The sequence below is a fragment of the Sceloporus occidentalis genome, unplaced genomic scaffold (genome assembly GCF_023333645.1).
Source record: "Sceloporus occidentalis isolate IW3139 unplaced genomic scaffold, rSceOcc1.0.p SCAF_357, whole genome shotgun sequence".
Lineage (NCBI taxonomy): Eukaryota > Metazoa > Chordata > Lepidosauria > Squamata > Phrynosomatidae > Sceloporus > Sceloporus occidentalis.
The window spans coordinates 397,234-415,619 of record NW_028317337.1 but is presented as its reverse complement, the minus strand read 5'-3'; the positions used below and the strand labels follow the sequence as shown (position 1 = coordinate 415,619).

Below are 18,386 nucleotides of genomic sequence, written 5' to 3'. Positions count from 1 at the left end.
ACACACGGCCATTAATGTCTTACACCTTGGCAACAAAAGTGAGTACACCCCTAAGTGTCAAAGTTTTGTCTGTCCACCATTATTCTCCAGCACTGCCTTAACCCTCTTGGGCATGGAGTTCACCAGAGCTTCACAGGTTGCCACTGGAGTCCTCCTCACTCCTCCATGACGACATCACAGAGCTGGTGGATATCAGAGACCTTGCGCTCCCCACCTTTGGTTTGAGGAAGTCCCACAGATGCTCAATAGGGTTTAGGTCTGGAGACACGCTTGGCCAGTCCATCACCTTTACCCTCAGCTTCTTTAGCGAGGCAGTGGTGGTCTTGGAGGTGTGTTTGGGTTGTTACGTTGGAATACTGCCCTGCGGCCCAGTCTCCGAAGGGAGAGGATCATGCTCTGTTTCAGTATGTCACGGTACATGTTGGCATTCATGGTTCCCTCAATGAACTGGAGGTCCCCAGTGCCGGCAGCACTCTTGCAGGCCCAGACCATGACACCCCCACCACCATGCCTGACTGTAGGTAAGACACACTTGTCTTTGTACTCCTCTCCTGGTTGCCGCCACACACGCTTGACACCATCTGAACTAGGGATGCACCGATACCATTTTTTTGAGACAGAGTACAAGTACGGATATTTTTTGTCAAGTACTCACAGATACTTTTTTTTGGGAGCAGCACCAGGTGGCGGGCAAAATGGAGCGACACTGACACTCTGGGATCAGCATTGGTATAGGAGCTGGGTGGAGAGCTAGCGGCACTTGACTGACACTGACTGCGGCAGTGTACGCTCGCTCAGTGATTCAGGTGGGCAGGGCCAGACTGGGAATGAAAAGCAGCCCTGGAAACATTTGGAGAGCGGCCCCTTATAGTTTATCTCGCGGTCGCGCTCTTATACCCACACGCACCCCTTATACACACCTGAGTCACACTATTTACCATACAAATAACTATAAAACATTCTTTTTATCACATTATTTGCATCAAAATGCCAGAAAGCAGGAGTGTTAAAAGGCCCCAATAAATGAAATACATTACACAGAATGAAATCAAAACATTTGCTACTGCAAACATTTTTTGATGAAAAAGTTCCAATTTATTCAGTAGAACAAAACAGCGATCACATTATTCTTCACCATATTCTTGTAAGAAACTTTTATTTCTTTATTAATTCATGTAAACTATTTTTTCATATTTAATAAAAGCTATAATTGAGATATGTTGGTTTTTATTTGCCAAACTGCCCCCCCCAGTTATGCACATCTGCCCCCAGGCTTGCCACTCTGCCCCCAAAAATGCCTTATACCCCCTATATGGCACTCTGCCCCATTATATGCCATTTAACCCCCTATATGCCACTCTGCCTCCAGAAATGCCTTATACCCCCTATATGCCACTCTGCCTCCAGAAATGCTGTATACCCCTATATGCCACTCTGGCATATAGGGGGTTAAAAGGCATATCATGGGACAGAGTAGCATATAGGGGGGTATAAGGAGTTTCTGGAGGCAGAGTGGCATATAGGGGGTTAAAAGGCATTTCCAGAGGCAGTACTCGCGTTTGTTGCCAAGGTGTTAAGACATTAATGGCTGTGTTGGGTTATATTGAGGGGTTAATGGCTGTGTGTTGGGTTATATTTGAGGGGTTAATGGCTGTGTGTTGGGTTATATTTGAGGGGTTAATGGCTGTGTGTTGAGTTATATTTGAGGGGTTAATGGCTGTGTGTTGGGTTATATTAAGGGGTTAATGGCTGTGATATAAATAACAATAACACACATTATACAGTGCTGCGGAGTATGACGGCGATATATAAATAATAACACATTGTACAGCGCTGTGGAGTATGACGGCGATATGTAAATAATAACACATTGTACAGCGCTGCTCAGTATGATGACAATCTATAAATAATAACACACATTGTATAGCGCTGCGGAGTATGATGGCGATATATAAATAATAATAACACACTGTGCAGCACTGAGGAGTATGACTGCGATATATAAATAATAACACATATTGTACAGCGCTCTATATCCCAAAATACACTGAATTACTTTTTAAATGCACCTCATTTACATTTAGAGCACACATTTGGTGCTTTTGATAGTTTTTTGTTTTCGTTACTTTAGGTTTTTCTGTGGTTTGGATGTTTTCAGTGCTTTTGACGTTTTTTTTTGTAATTCTGATGTATTTGGTACTGTTGGTATTTTCTGTGTTTTTGGAGGTTTCTGTGGTTTGGGTGTTTTCTGTGCTTTTGATGTTTTTTTTTTGTGATTTTGATGTTTTCTGTGGATGAATGTTACGTGCGTGTGAGAGGTAAATTATAACAATGCTATTTATAGGGGTTTTAAAAAAAATTTCTTATTTATCACTCTCTGATAACAAAGAAATATACAAAACGTTGCAAAGAAATTCCCTCTTAACCCCTTCAATCCCAGGGGTTTTTGGTACCTCAAGTCCCAGAGCAATTTTGCCATTTTTGAGTAAATTTTCCCCTCTGAATCCTCACAAAATTAGGTCAAGTGATGGAAAATCCCCTCCAAGTTTATCAATTCAGGTGTCCTGATTTCAGAAATACCTAATTTATATAGATTTTCCAGACTTTCCCAGCACCAGGGAACATACTATAAGGTGTACATTTTTTATGCTTATGGCTTAACGCGTTTGGGTGTTGTGAACGGGGGCAGGAGGGTTATACTGGATAGATGTTATGCTAGGGCAATGGGATGTAAGGTTTTTTCATTTTTTTTTTATTATCTTTTTTTATATATTTTTTTTACTTTATTTTGTATTTCTTATACAAAATATATAGCCTGACCCGCTGATACAATGCCGTATGGATCCATGCTTTCCTGTTCTTAGCTGACAGGAGCGGCACCCGGTAGGGTCTTCTGCTGCCGTAGCCCATCTGCTTCAAGGTTCGACGCGATGTGCGTTCAGAGATGGGATTCTGCCTTTCTGTGATCTGGAACCAGTCTGCCCGTTCTCCTCTGACACCAACACCAACAAGGCATTTCTGTCACACAGCCGCCGCTCACTGGATATTTTCTCTTTTTCGGACTGTTCTCTGCAAACACTAGAAATGGTTTGGGTGAAAATCCCAGCAGATCAGCAGTTTCTGAAATACTCAGACCAGCTCATCTGGCACAAACATGCCACGTTCAAAGTCACTGAAATTCCCTTCAGCAAGTTATTATACGATATACTCAGTGAGCGGCTGGTATTGGCCCGGCTATGTATTTGCAATAAATTATGTAACAAATGCTGAGCCGTGACAGGACAGTTTCCCCGCACTCGGGCCGGTGGCAGACAGGACTGGTCGACGTAACAAGGCCTAGCCTTACCCAGCACCAGGGCTGTCTCTGACCGTCCGGTCTCCCCTCAGCACGGCTCTCACGCTGTCCCTCCAGTCAGTGTCTCTGCCTCTCCTCAGGGTCTGTCTCTCCAGTCAGTGTCTCTGTCTTTCCTCAGGGTCCATATCCCCAGTCAGTGTCTCTCCCTCTCCTCAGGGTCTGTCTCTCCAGTCAGTGTCTCTCCCTCTCCTCCGGGTCCGTCTCTCCAGTCAGTGTCTCTGCCTCTCCTCCGGGTCCGTCTCTCCAGTCAGTGTCTCCCCCTCTCCTCAGTGTCTGTCTCTCCAGTCAGTGTCTCTCCCGCCTGTTGCTCTCAGTCCTTGTCACGCTGCTCCTCCCTCTCCACCAATCGCTACACCTACCCACTGCCCCCTCCCCTGCTCAGACCACGCCCCTGGGCCTTCCCTGGCCGCTCCTCCTGCTGTCAGTGTCGGGGAGGCCGCAGCTCGATCCTTCGGAGCGGAGTGCGACACAGCCCGGGCCCGAGACGGACGGGGACCGCCGTAACCCTGCCTGGGAGACTCTGAATCCTGTGCCGTGAGACTGGACTTCACTCTTGGATCATACTGGGATTTTGTGCTGGGAAATACTGGGATCCTGTATTGGGATATGCTGGGATCCTCCACTGAGAGCTACTGGGATCCTCCACTGAGAGCTACTGGGATCTTGTACTGGGATATGTTGGGATCCTGTATTGAGAGATACTGGGAGATACTGGGAGATTCTTCAGTCCTACGCTGGGAAATACTGGGATCCTGCACCAAGTAGAGAGCCGCTAAGGGGAGTTTGTGTTTTGGGGGATCAGGTGATGGCTGACGGAGATCTATGTAATAGAGTAAGCATTAGAGGATCCAGTGAGCCAGTTTATCATAAATATTAGAAGAGATCAGCTGTGGGGCTTTCTTACTGCAGAAAAGAGATTTAGTGGCAAGATTACTATAGAGTAGAGATCCACCGACAGGAGATCTTCATGAGGGAACCAACCCTTAGCAGTGTTAAGACTGAGGATAGGGCTCCCGGAGAGAGACACATTGGCCACCGGGAAGCATCGCCCGTAATTGTGGGAGATCCCTTTTAGTTTGCCGGTCTGTAGCGGGGATCCCCCGGGTTCTGGTAACTGATGTTTGCTACGTCCAGCTGTCAGCTAGAGATCTACTGGAGGCCGTAACCCTACTGGGGCCAAGCAGGAGGCTGTCCCTGGGGTATCTTGGGGGCTGTTGGAGGTGAGGAATGCCCTCGTCCATACACTCCATCTTTGTCCAGTGTTGGAGTTCCCCCGACTCGTTTCCAGCCCGTCGTCACTGTTACTGCCCCCCGAGGACCATGTGATTCCCAGCTCACCGTGTAATCCCCCCTTTCTTATTGTGGGATTCATCTGGCATGTGACCAGAGCTTTGATATGGAAGCTGATGGAGATCTGGCGAGAGAGGGATCCAGTGTTTTGGAGGCCCATGGCCTAACGCTCAGTACCCCGGGGTCCAGCCGCCTGCGCCCCTCATCATACCGAGCCCTGCGCAGCGCCGTGTCCAACCTGGCCCGCATTGACGACTTCTACTGCGAGAAAATCGGGTCCGGCTTCTTCTCCGAGGTCTTCAAGGTAAGAATGACTGACGAGAGCGCTGGCGCCGGGCACATCTGTGCCGCAGACTGGCTGCTGCTGCCTGAGGGTGGTGCCTGTGGCACGGTGCTTGCCGCTTGCTGTGTGTGAACTTGTTACTGTGCTCTCTGACAGCTGCGAGGGTGCTTTTGTCTAAAGAGCTTGCAATCTACTCTGGAGAACGGAGACCGTAATCTTGTGGGCTGGATATGTTGGCCGATCACTTTACCCGTAGTGGGGCCACCGTCCGGTACTCTTCTTCCACTGCAGCTCCTGTGATTTTCAGCTGCAGGGCTCCTGTTGGAATGATGGGAGTTGCAGTTCTGTTTGCCAGTTTATGCCTTTTTCTTTTGCACAGAAACGTAGAATTTGCCGGCAGGTTAGAACCGCGCGGCCCGTCTGGTCTGCCGAGGAATGCCAGAAACCTGTAGGATGTTACGTGAGCCGTAAGAAGGAAGTTAGGAAAGTAACATTATATGGAGGCTGGTGAAGCTGGTCAGTATAGAGGTTTGAGCCAGATGTCAGAGTTCAGGCGAGATTTGGGCCACATGTCAGCGAGATTTCGGGGTTTTGGTGAAATTTGGGCCAGATGTCGGCGTTTTGGTGGTGATTTGTTCAGATGGCGACGTTTGGGACAGATGTCTGAGTTCAGGTGGAGTTTCGGTGATGCTTTGGCCAGATATCTGGTTTTGGCAACGATTCGGCCAGATGGGGTTCAGGTGGAGTTGCGGCGAGGCTTTAGCCAGATATTGAGGTTTTGGCGAGGATTCGTCCAGATGTCGGGGGTCAGGTGGAGTTTAGGCGAGGCTTTGGCCAGATGTCGGCGTTTTGGTGAGATTTGGGCAAGATTTCTGGGCTTTTGTGATGCTTTGTCCAGATGTCTGGGTTTTGGCGAGGATTCGGCCAGATGTCTGGGTTTTGGCGAGGATTTGGCCAGATGTCTGGGTTTTGGCGAGGATTCGGCCAGATGTCTGGGTTTTGGCGAGGATTCGGCCAGATGTCTGGGTTTTGGCGAGGATTCGGCCAGATGTCTGGGTTTTGGTAAGGATTCGGCCAGATGTCTGGGGTTTGGCGAGGATTTGGCCAGATGTCTGGGTTTTAACGAGGATTCGGCCAGATGTCGGCGTTTTGGTGAGATTTGGGCCAGATGTCGGCGTTTTGGTGAGCTTTGGGCGAGATTTCGGGGCTTTTGTGATGCTTTGTCCAGATGTCTGGGTTTTGGCGAGGATTCGGCCAGATGTCTGGGTTTTGGCGAGGATTTGGCCAGATGTCGGGGTTTTGGCGAGGATTCGGCCAGATGTCTGGGTTTTGGCGAGGATTTGGCCAGATGTCGGGGTTTTGGCGAGGATTTGGCCAGATGTCTGGTTCAGGTGAAGTTTCGGCGAGGCTATGGCCAGATCTCGAGGTTTTTGCGAGGTTTCGGCCAGATGATGGGGGATTTTGTGCTTGGGGCCAGGATGGACGGCTACTGGAAACAAGGATGGACCCGGAGCCGTATAGGGATACGCTCTCTGATTCTGGCGATTCCGGCTGACGCTCTTCTGGAGCTGCGGTGACCTCACGGATGGTTCTGTGACATTTATGTCTCTGTAACGGAACGTCTGCCGGCAGGAATCCTGAGATGCTGAGATCCTCGGCCCGTTCTGGAGGCGGTTCCGGTTTCTGGGTAGTCTGTTGGCTGCGCTCCATGGACACAACCAGGGAGTAACCGTCAATGTGAATTACGCTCGTCTTAACTCTTGGGCAGCCAAGGGTTGGCTGAGAGTGATGGTCTCAGCAGTGGGTAGCCTTGGATCTGCTCTGAAGACTTCCCAGGATCCTCTTCTTGTTTGGCCCCCGGCCCTGTCATTCTCAGGTAACTGGGGGCCGTTAATGAAGGGTTTCCCTCGGCATTCTCCATACCACCCCATCCTGACCCCACTATAGAGCATCAGAGAGAGATCCTGTGTCTGTAGCGGAGAGACGGGAAGAGGAGGAGAGACCGGGAAAGGAGGAGAGGAGGAGGTGTCGGGTAACAGATGGACTTTCGTGTCTGAACTCTGATTAGTGAGCGCGGCACAGAAATGATCCAAAGCTTGCAGGAGTAATAATATCCCCCTCTCGACTATATCGCGGTCATACTCCGCAGCGCTGTACAATGTGTTATTATTTATATATCGCCTTCATACTCCGAAGCGCTGTACAATGTGTGTTGTTGTTATTATTTTTATATCGCCATCATACTCTGCAGCGTTGTACAATGTGTTACTATTATTTATATATCACCGCCATACTCCGCATCGCTGTACAATGTGTTATTATTATTTATATATCGCCGTCATACTCCGCAGCGCTGTACAATGTGTGTTGTTATTATTTATATATCGCCATCATACTCCGCAGCGCTGTACAATGTGTTATTATTATTTATATATCACCGTCATACTCCGCAACGCTGTACAATGTGTTATTATTTATATATCGCCGTCATACTCCGCAGCGCTGTACAATGTGTGTTATTATTATTTATATATCGCCGTCCTACTCCGCATCGCTGTACAATGTGTTATTATTATTATTATTTATATATCGCCGTCATACTCCGCAGCGCTGTACAATGTGTGTTGTTATTATTTATATATCGCCGTCATACGCTGTACAATGTATGTTATTACGCCTCGTTGTGTGTTGTATAAGGTGCCGTGTGTGCAGATGGCAGTGAGGGGGTTAATCTCTGGCATTTAGCGAGCAATGGGTTCGTAAGGGCGTCTTAGTGCAGTAATTAAGTGGCTTATGGCGGGATTGAGGCCTCCTGTTACCTGGAGAGAGAGCCTCCTGCTGGGCTATGGGTCGATGTCACAACGGGGGAGGTAAAACAGCCTCAACCCCTCTGCTGCAGCAGAACACAGCGGCCCCCTGTATAATGTATAGATAAATCAGTGACCTCCCCCTGTATAATGTATAGTTAAATCAGTGACCGGCCCCCTGTATAATGTATAGATAAATCAGTGACCAGCCCCCTGTATAATGTATAGTTAAATCAGCGAGCCGGCCCCCTGTATAATGTATAGTTAAACCAGTGAGCGGCCCCCTGTATAATGTATAGATAAATCAGTGACCGTCCCCCTGTATAATGTATAGTTATATCAGTGACCGGCCCCTGTTTAATGTATAGATAAATCAGGGACCGGCCCCTGTATAAAGTATAGTTATAGCCTGGCCCTCCTTGGTCTTCGCTGCAGCTCTCTGCATTACACCAGAGAGATCCGGTGGTGACATGAGGCTTTAGCTCCAGGGGGTAGGAGACCCACGGGCGTTACTGTCCGGCTGCGGTAAAGCCCTCCCTCCCTGCTGTGCCCTGGCTGCAGTAAAGCGCTCCCTCCCTGCTGTGCCCTGGCTGCAGTAAAGCGCTCCCTCCCTGCTGTGCCCTGGCTGCTTTAAGTGGCAGAATCCTGCCTGTGCACGCAGAGAATGTTGTGTTGCGTGCTGCGTGTGGCCCCCCTTCCTGGGTTGCAGGTGACTGGCTGTTATTTATTGACACACGACACGCTGCGCAGCCCTTCTAATAATCTGTTACCGGATACACGGATCCCACACACGTGTCGTCGTGGTTCAGGTGTTTAGTTCATTGTGTAACCCCTGCTGTAATTACACACCTTGCAGATCCATTACAACGAGCCAACAAATTCCTTCTGCATGCCTGGGATCCCGGCCAATAGGGTAACGCGGCACCAGCCAGGAGCTGGGCCAATACCGTAACGCGGTACCAACCAGCACCCGGGCCAATACCGTAACGCGGCACCAGCCAGCACCCGGGCCAATACCGTAACGCGAAACCAGCCAGGAGCTGGGCCAATACCGTAACGCGGTACCAACCAGCACCTGGGCCAATACCGTAACGCGGCACCAGCCAGGAGCTGGGCCAATACCGTAACGCGGCACCAGCCAGCACCCGGGCCAATACCGTAACGCGGCACCAGCCAGCACCCGGGCCAATACCGTAACGCGAAACCAGCCAGGAGCTGGGCCAATACCGTAACGCGGTACCAACCAGCACCTGGGCCAATACGGTAACGCGGCACCAGCCAGGACCTGGGCCAATACGGTAACGCGGCACCAGCCAGGCCCTGGACCAATACGGTAACGCGGCACCAGCCAGGCCCTGGACCAATACGGTAACGCGGCACCAGCAAGGCCCTGGGCCAATACGGTAAGGCGGCACCAGCCAGCACCCGGGCCGCCAATACTGTAACGCGGCACCAGCCAGCACCCGGGCCAATACCGTAACGCGGCACCAGCCAGGACCCGGGCCAATACCGTAACGCGGCACCAGCCAGCACCCGGGCCAATACCGTAACGCGGGCACCAGCCAGCACCCGGGCCAATACCGTAACGCGGCACCAGCCAGCACCCGGGCCAATACCGTAACTCGGTACCAACCAGCACCCTGGGCCAATACGGTAACGCGGCACCAGCCAGGACCTGGGCCAATACCGTAACGCGGCACCAGCCAGCACCCGGGCCAATACCGTAACGCGGCACCAGCCAGCACCCGGGCCAATACCGTAACGCGAAACCAGCCAGGAGCTGGGCCAATACCGTAACGCGGTACCAACCGAGGACCTGGGCCAATACAGTAACATGGTGCCAGCACCTGGGGCCAATACGGTAACGCGGCACCAGCCAGGACCTGGGCCAATACGGTAACGCGGCACCAGCCAGGCCCTGGACCAATACGGTAACGCGGCACCAGCCAGGCCCTGGGCTAATACCACAACCTGGGCCAATAACGTAAGGTGGCACCAGCCAGGGGCTCAGGCTGGTGGGGGGGATCCTCTTTATATTTGATCAGGTGACCCCCGCCTCTTTGTATAAAGCAAGGTGGGATCCGCTCCCTTTCTTTGTATAAAGCAAGGTGGGATCCGCTCCCTCACTTTGTATAAAGTAAGGTGGGATCCGCTCCCTCTCTTTGTATAAAGCAAGGTGGGATCCGCTCTCTCTCTTTGTATAATGCAAGGTGGGGATCCGCTCCCTCTCTTTGTATAAAGCAAGGTGGGGATCCGCTCCCTCTCTTTGTATAAAGCAAGGTGGGATCCGCTCCCTCTCTCTGTATAAAGCAAGGTGGGATCCGCTCCCTCTCTTTGTATAAAGCAAGGTGGGATCCGCTCTCTCTCTTTGTATAATGCAAGGTGGGATCCGCTCCCTCTCTTATGTATAAAGCATGTTGGGATCCGCTCCCTCTCTTTGTATAAAGCAAGGTGGGATCCGCTCTCTCTCTTTGTATAATGCAAGGTGGGATCCGCTCCCTCTCTTTGTATAATGCAAGGTGGGATCCGCTCCCTCTCTTTGTATAAAGCATGTTGGGATCCGCTCCCTCTCTTTGTATAAAGCATGTTGGGATCTGCTCCCCCCTCTTTGTATAAAGCGAGTTTGGGATCCGCTCCCCTCGTTATGTGAAGCAGCAGTCCGTGCTGAGGCCTCCTCCGTCTCCTCCTCGTATCTTTATTTGGTGATATTCTCCCGTGGAGCCGGCTGCTGGCCGCTCACCCCAGATTCTCGCCGGTGATCTCATTCACTTGTTTGGATCCCGTGTTATATCTGCCGAGGTGGGTGATGGACGGAGGGCCGTCCCGTGTGCTGAGGGTATCCCAGGCTGGAGCTGCCCTGTGACTGCGTTTATTACCACGGTCAGGTGGCAGATGCCCCGGGCCCTGGGGTACCGACCCTCCGGCGTGGCCACGTTCCTGGCTCTTGTTTTGCCCTGTTGCGGGGTGACTCAGTCGGGTGTTAATGCGGACGGATGATGACAAATTATTTTAATAGAGGGTGGAGAGAGCAAACTTACTCAGGGCCGGGTGCTGTTGATAACCCAGATAAGCCAGAGGGGGTTAATGTATGGCAGAGGCTACTGCCCCGGGAGGGGTTCTGGCCCCCAATGACCCCACGAGAGGGTGTTCCAGGGCCGTGGCTGCCATGCTATCCCGTGTCAGTGTCATGCTCTGCGTGTGTTCGCATGTTCAGCGGCTGCTGGTGGGTATTTGGGGCCCTGCCTGAGTCTAGACATTCATTTGCCCCGTTCTCCCCCCCACCAGGTGCGGCACCGCCAGTCCGGGCAGATCATGGTGCTGAAAATGAACAAGATGATGAGTAACCGAGCTAACATGCTGCGCGAGGTGCAGCTAATGAACCGGCTGTGTCACCCCAACATCCTGAGGTAGGTGTCACCCCGACATCCCGAGGCAGGTGTCACCCCGACATCCCGAGGCAGGTGTCACCCCGACACTCGTGGGCGTGATACGCTGGTATAGCAGTAGCGGGTTACCAAACACATCCACCAGCCAATCCTCACCCCGCAGACCAGTCCCAGACGCACTCACTCTGTCCTCTCTCTCTCAGGTTTATGGGGGTCTGTGTGCACCAGGGGCAGCTCCACGCCCTGACGGAGGTAAGAACCCAGCCGGCACTCCCTTCGCTTGCCGCGTGCGTGGTTTCGGTCTCCCGTGCAGGGGTCTCGCTGCGCGTCCCCTCCTTTGCAGAATTTGTGGCAGGGATTGCTTGTTTGCCCGCGTGTCATTGAGGGACCCGGAATATTTCCCTGTTTGCCGGGGGAGTCACCACGTGCAGCCGCCGAGCGAAGCTTTAGGCTAGGTTTCCACTTGGGTGTTTTTCCTGCGTTATGTTCTTGATGAAAAACGCCAGGAAAGCGTTTTTTCTGGCGTTTTAGCCTTTCTGTGGAAATTGCTTTTTTGACCTTAGGTAGTTTTTCCAGCCTTTACACGTTGGAATTTTCACCCAGCTAAAAGGGATTAGGATAAATGCCAAGTATCTGCCCCCTCCCGATGTCATTTCCTTGGTAGACACACCCCGGCGGAACCCTTTTGTCTCTTTTCTGTGGTTTGTAAGGCATGCTTTATTCCAGGGGCATCCAACATGCGGCCCGCGGGCCAAATGCGGCCCGCGGAACCTCGAGGTGCGGCTCGCGTGAGATCAGCAGCCAGGATCACAAGAGCCCTGCTGCTTACTTGTGGGAGGGTCTATTCTCTACTCCAGTCCCGCCTCCTCTGTGGGAGAACGAGGGAGGCCGCGCCCCCTGCTGTAGTCTGTGAGCGGGCATCGAGAGCTGTAGAGCAGGTAAGGGGGTGGGGGAGGTTGTGTGAATGAGTATGCCTGATTGAGGGAATGAATCTGTGAATGAATGAATGTGTGTGTGTGATAGCATGGATGTGTAAGTGCTGGAACCTAGGCATGATGGGACTGTGATTGCTGTTAGCTGCCCGCCTTGTGTATTGATGCTGCCAGCAGTATGGGGTCTGCACTTACAGCCACCCTGTACCAGCATGTATTGGATGACTTGGGATGATAGGAGTGTGATTGCTAACAGCAATCTGCTAACAGCAATCACAGTCCCATCATGCCTAGGTTCCAGCATTCACTGATTGCTGTATAAAAAGAGTGCTGTTAGCAATCACACTCCTATCATGCCAATAGGATTGATTTTTTTTTGTCCAATTGTGGTGTGTTACTTTAAATAAAAGCATGGTTACACACTAAAATTGGACAAAAAATACAATGCCCAGCCAACCAGTACATGCTGGAATCTGGGTATGCCTGAGATTGCTGTTAATCATAATATATAATTTTTTTGTACAATTTTGGTGTGTAACTTACTTTTATTAAAAGTGTGTGTGGGGTCATTTTCAGTTTCGGCTAAGTGAACCCTGAATTTTCAGTTTTGGTCCAGAATTTTCATTTTAGTGCATCCCTAAAATAAATAGAACTATTTCATTTTTACTTATCCAGAATCCTGAATTTGTAGGCCCAGAAATCAGTGAGAGGAAAAGTAAAGGTTTTGTGTCATTTACTTTATTTTAATCTGCATATCTTATTAAAGGCCATATTTTCTCTCAGTAAAAAAATGAGTACGGCCCGCTGCAGAAAAAAACTTTGACACCCCTGCTTTATTCCAAATGTCTGCTCCTCTAGGAAGATTGGCCCCAAATGATGGGGCAAATTGCAAGGGATGCTCACTAGTTGAATAAGCTTGGACTCATCAAAGACAATTCTGTGTGCCATGCTGCTAATAAATTACACAGAGACAGCACACAGTGTACAAGCAGATAAACGTTTTACCACAGTACTGGGAAAATGGCGGCTCTTCCTCTTCCTGGGTCCTGCCCTTTTTTTGTAACTGTGGAAAAAACGCCATAAAAAACGCCAAGGCAAAACCCACATGGCTTTCCTTGCAAAAAACGCCAGAGTGTCAACATGCTGCGATTCTGAAAAACTGCCAGAGGACTGAAAAAAACGCCAAAACAGAAAAACGCCAAGTGGATCTGGCGCTGTGCGATTTCCTATTGAAGAACAGCTAACATCTGGCTTCAGCGTTTTTTCACTAATAAAACGCCGTGTGGCTGAATTGGCGTTATTATGGGCGTTTTTGCAAAAAATACCCAAGTGGAAACCTAGCCTTACCACGCTGGGCGCTGCGTGCGGACCGGGGGGTCTGCTCTTTGGTGGGTGAGTTACCGCGCCGAGCGCTGCGTGCGGACGGGGGGTCTGTGCTCTGGTGGGTGAGTTACCGCGCAGAGCGCTGCGTGCGGACGGGGGGTCTGTGCTCTGGTGGGTGAGTTTACCGCGCAGAGCGCTGCGTGCGGACGGGGGGTCTGTGCTCTGGTGGGTGAGTTACCACGCTGGGCGCTGCGTGCGGACCGGGGGTCTGCTCTTTGGTGGGTGAGTTACCGCGCCGAGCGCTGCGTGCGGACGAGGGGGGTCTGCACTCTGGTGGGTGAGTTACCGCGCCGAGCGCTGCGTGCGGACTGGGGGTCTGCGCTCTGGTGGGTGAGTTACCGCGCTGAGCGGTGCGTGTGGGACGGGGGGGGTCTTCGCTCTGGTGGGTGAGTTACCGCGCCGAGCGCTGCGTGCGGACGGGGGGTCTGCGCTCTGGTGGGGTGAGTTACCGCGCCGAGCTCTGCGTGCGGACTGGGGGGTCTGCGCTCTGGTGGGTGAGTTATCGCGCCTGAGCGCTGCGTGCGGACGGGGGGGGTCTTCGCTCTGGTGGGTGAGTTACCGGGCAGAGCGCTGCGTGCGGAACGGGGGGGTCTTCGCTCTGGTGGGTGAGTTACCGCGCAGAGCGCTGCGTGCGGACTGGGGGTCTGCGCTCTGGTGGGTGAGTTACCGCGCAGAGCGCTGCGTGCGGACTGGGGGTCTGCGCTCTGGTGGGTGAGTTACCGTGCCGAGCGCTGCGTGTGGACGGGGGGGTCTGCGCTCTGGTGGGTGAGTTACCGCGCAGAGCGCTGCGTGCGGACTGGGGTGTCTGCGCTCTGGTGGGTGAGTTTGTCTGTCTTTGTTCTCAGTATATAAATGGTGGGAATTTGGAGCAGCTTCTCCAGAGCCCGGAGCCGCTGCCGTGGCCGGTACGTGTCAAGCTGAGTTTGGACATCTCCAGAGGCCTGCGTTACCTCCACTCAAAGGGCGTCTTCCACAGAGACCTGACATCCAAGGTAAGCGGGATCTCTGATTGGCTGCACGTTCCGTGTAATCGGCGGCTTCGGCCGTGGGAACCCCGGTGACTCCACGTAACGCTCTTCGTCTTTCCCCCAGAACTGCCTGGTGCGGTGTGATGAGAGCCGGTACACGGCGGTAGTCGGTGACTTCGGTTTGGCAGAGAAGATACCTGACCACAGGTGAGAACTCTTTAACCCCCCCCCCCCGGTGCATCCACGTCACCTGCCTCTCCTCTTATTACCCCATCATCCTTATCACATGTATGTTATACCCAGCCTCTCTTATTACCCCATCATCCTCATCACATGTATGTTATACCTGGTCCCCGGCCTCCGGCCTCTCCTCCTTTATCCGGTTGTTTGAATGTCGGTCACCTGCTCATTCACGTCTCTCTCTTGCAGTCAGACCGAGCCTCTCTCCGTGGTCGGTTCTCCGTACTGGATGGCACCTGAGGTTCTCCGCGGGGACCTGTACAATGAAAAGGTAGATCTCTGCCCCAGGGGCAGGGGTAGTCCCTGTACATCCCGCCTGCACTCTCTGCGGGTTGGTCCCAAAATGTAACCCCTGCTTGTTGTCCACAGGCAGACGTCTTTGCCTTTGGCATCATATTGTGTGAGATAATTGCCCGGATTCCGGCAGACCCCGACTATTTGCCCCGAACAGAGGTAAATCTCTTATTTACACATTTTTTGCTCCCTATAAGTACGATGAGATCTGATTGGCCGTTTCCGTTTAGTGATATTGTGACAGGGTGTCCCGGGATAAGGAGGGTAAATGTGGGTCACGTGGAACGAAGCGGGAGAGGTGTGGTGGGTAATTGGAGCTGTCCCTGCGCCGGGCGGGCGGTGGAGGACCTCGGGCGGGCGGTGGAGGCCCCCGGGCGGGAGGTGGAGGCTCCCAGCAATCTACAGGTCTGACAGCTCCTTCCTTTTTTTTCTGTAAATCGGATTTTTTTTTTGTGGAGTTTGTGTTGCTCAGACACGCATTCAGTGTGGAGGCCGTCGCTGAGCAGTAGGGTAACTGGAGACCGTTGTAGTGGAGGCAGCGGGCGCTCGGTGGAGGTCTGCGGTAGTGGAGGCCACGGGCGCTCAGTGGAGGCCTGTAGTAGTGGAGGCAGGGTTTTGATGCCACGAACCTCCTTACTCGTATAGAATTTGAGGGCAGATAAGAACCCTTTGCCCCGTCTCTCCTGCCTCCCTATGACCAGCTGTATGTTGTGTTTCTTGTTTGTTTCCGCAGGATTTCGGGCTCGACGTGAAGGCGTTCCGGGACATGGTGCAGAGCGGCTGTCCGCCCCACTTCCTGCAGCTGGCCTTCCTCTGTTGCCGGGTATGTGACGATTGGCTGGTGGATCTGTAATTGTCTGATCGAGGCAGCATGGTACCCGCTACCATTGTCATGTAAATCACATGTACACGGTAACTAAATGGTGGGACGTGTGGGAGATCACCTTGGAGCTTGGGTTTTGATCTATACATCGTCCTGATTCCCGCTGCACCGCCTGTGTCCGTGGGGAGGGATAACTCGCGTATAACTTGTTTCTGTCATTAAGACCCCGTTAGGTTTGAGGTCCCCGGGAGATGTAATCTCGTCTAAACGAAGTCCTTGGCTTTCATTCTAGATGGACCCCGAGGCCAGGCCTTCGTTCTGTGAGGTCAGTGAGAGATTGGAATGGATTCTGGAAAACATGAACGGGAGGAAGAGGCTGACTAAGCTCAGCGCCTCTCAGAACCATGAAACTATCCCGAGGTCCCTGGGCCAAGGTGAGTACAGAAGGTGCTGGAACATTCGTGCCCTGCTCTCTTTCTCTTCCTTCCTCGGTTACCGTAAGGCTTGGCAGGAAGTGAAGAGTGCGAATGAAAAATGCTTCCCCCGTGTTTTGTTTGTCTCGTTTGTGAACGTGTCGGCTTTGCTGTATAAATGCTAAGGCTTCTGGAAACTTGTTCGCCTCCAGACCCATCATGTCGTATCATTTATTGTTTCAGGGGGAAGAGATCTCATCCTGCAGTTGACAGATAATCCGCCGCGGTCCTGGGATCTCCCGACTCCCCCCGACCAGCGACTGTCGCGAAGTCAGTCGGACATGTTTTCTCCGCAGCCTCCACTTGTCCTGCACTCGCAAGTCCCCTACGATGACCTTTTGCAAGACGCTCCTGCACGGGTGAACCCCTTCTCGCAGCGGGAGGACCTGAAGGGAGGTCGCATCAAGCTATTCGACACGCCGAGCAAGTCTGTTATTTCGCTGACCTTCGACCTTCCGCCACCCTTGTCTTATCAGCTGAGCATCCCCATCACTCCTGAGCCGGTTGTGGAGGCGCAGTGTGATTTCTCAGACCCTGGAGGAAGGCCGAGGCGCTGCAGGTCTCTTCCATCATCACCAGAGATGGTCCGTAGAGGAAGCCCCTGTCCAGTTAGCACTCCGTTACAGAGAACAGTCCGAGCCTTCCTGCAAACGGCCTTGGTAAATTCAAGTGAAACTGATAGTGTGTGTAGAGATAAGAGACCTCAAATAAATGGGATCCCGCAGGAGACGTTTCATGGCCCCCACTGGTTAAAAAGCTCTCCAGACAAACTGTCCCAAACCAACGGAGGCTTCAACTCCTCCAGAAATCCAGACCCAAAATGTACGACTGAACCTATAATCCAAAGTGACTGGACGCTTCCGAACGTCGGCCCCAAGCCTGTCCATGAAAGGAAAAAAGTTCCGCTGCCAACCAAGAGAAGCCCCGGGGAGAGGTTTGTAGACCATGTAGCCGAGAGTCCTATAGAGAGGTGCATCTTTCCGCGGAACGGGAATAGGTTTATCGGGGACCCTATTCCAGACGGGACAGGTCACGCTTGGGCAGAGGAGACACCTATACCCAACCCTCTGAAATCTGATGGGGTCCATGGATGTGTGGCGGACTCCCAGAGAAATGAGAGGCTCCAAACAGACAAAGAATGCAAGTGTTCTCCAGTGAGCGCCACAAACTTGAACAGACACCGGAAGGGGGCCTCAGAAGATGTGGAGAGTACCCCCGGGCCAATGGACTGCTCTAGCAGCCCTGATAGCAGAGAAGAAAATACTTTCTGCCAGAGTTTGCCACAGTTACTGGCCAACAGGCAGTTTCTTGTTCCCTCTCCCCCTCTCCCATCATCCTCATCATCCACGCCATCGTCTTCTCGCTCCCCATCCCCACCTGTCAGCACCTGGCATCGAGAAGCACCCAGTAGACTAAGTCTTGCAGACAATAACAATGTTGTGTGCAGCAAACCCCTGGGATGGGTAGGAGCGCTTCACCCAAGCCCCTTGGGGTCACTGGAGGGCAGTTTGTGGGAGGACAGGCTTCCTGGTTTGGGGTGCGAAGGAGGAGAGAGCGGTAGCACAGCCCCCCTCCATGCTTCGTCTAATACAGTCTTGGACCACGAGGAGACCGTGTCCTGTCCTGCCTGCTGCCTGGGAGGCTTCAGCTTTATATCCGTTTGTCGCCGGCCTCCCCCCGACACGTCTCGCTACCAAAACCTGAACTGCGAGACCACTCGGGGGCTTATCCACACGGCCCCGAGGCCGGGACCCAGCAGGAAGCTCCCCGAGGCGCAGACATAAGCATTTGCAGAGCTCGTAGAGACATTGATACCCACACAGCACGGATTACAAACATGCAGCCGCGGGCCACGCGCTTCGCTCCGTCGCGTTGCAGAGAGCTGGTGCCACTTGTAACTTTTTTTTTTTCTTCACTGTAAAATGAGAAGATTAAGGAAAATAATATTTTTGGAGTTTACACTAACAGAGGGTGACGTTTAGGGCTCCCAGAAGTACTTAATTTAATTGAATGTTCTCCTGAAATCAGAATTGTATTTATTTTTTACTGGGGAGGAATTAGTTCCTCGTCCGTTCCGTGTGGTTGATTCATGTCGTGCACAGAAAGGATTTCCCAGCGCACGTTATTATTCCTCGTACTTTTACACGCAGTC

At 52.2% G+C, this 18,386-nt stretch overlaps 1 protein-coding gene across 1 annotated transcript; it reads left to right on the top strand.

Annotated features, from left to right (window-relative positions):
• The first annotated feature begins 4,835 nt into the window (after nt 1-4,835).
• On the top strand, nt 4,836-18,018 carry LOC149273985 (uncharacterized). The gene is made up of 10 exons (XM_089505959.1): nt 4,836-4,949; nt 11,021-11,142; nt 11,325-11,373; nt 14,282-14,428; nt 14,529-14,611; nt 14,834-14,915; nt 15,014-15,097; nt 15,672-15,761; nt 16,054-16,150; nt 16,361-18,018. The coding sequence occupies exons 2-10, from the start codon at nt 11,048-11,050 to the stop codon at nt 18,016-18,018; spliced, it is 2,385 nt and encodes a 794-aa protein (XP_089362085.1). The 5' UTR covers nt 4,836-4,949; nt 11,021-11,047.
• Nucleotides 18,019-18,386: the final 368 nt, after the last annotated feature.

What these genes read in the sequence shown, in the direction of transcription:
- LOC149273985 (XM_089505959.1), top strand. Translation starts at nt 11,048, where the DNA reads ATGGTGCTGAAAATGAACAAGATGATGAGTAACCGAGCTAACATGCTG. An exon ending in GGGACCTGTACAATGAAAAG is followed by an intron (nt 14,916 to 15,013) that starts GTAGATCTCTGC and finishes TGTTGTCCACAG; the next exon opens with GCAGACGTCTTTGCCTTTGG. An exon ending in GAAGAGGCTGACTAAGCTCA is followed by an intron (nt 16,151 to 16,360) that starts GCGCCTCTCAGA and finishes ATAAATGCTAAG; the next exon opens with GCTTCTGGAAACTTGTTCGC.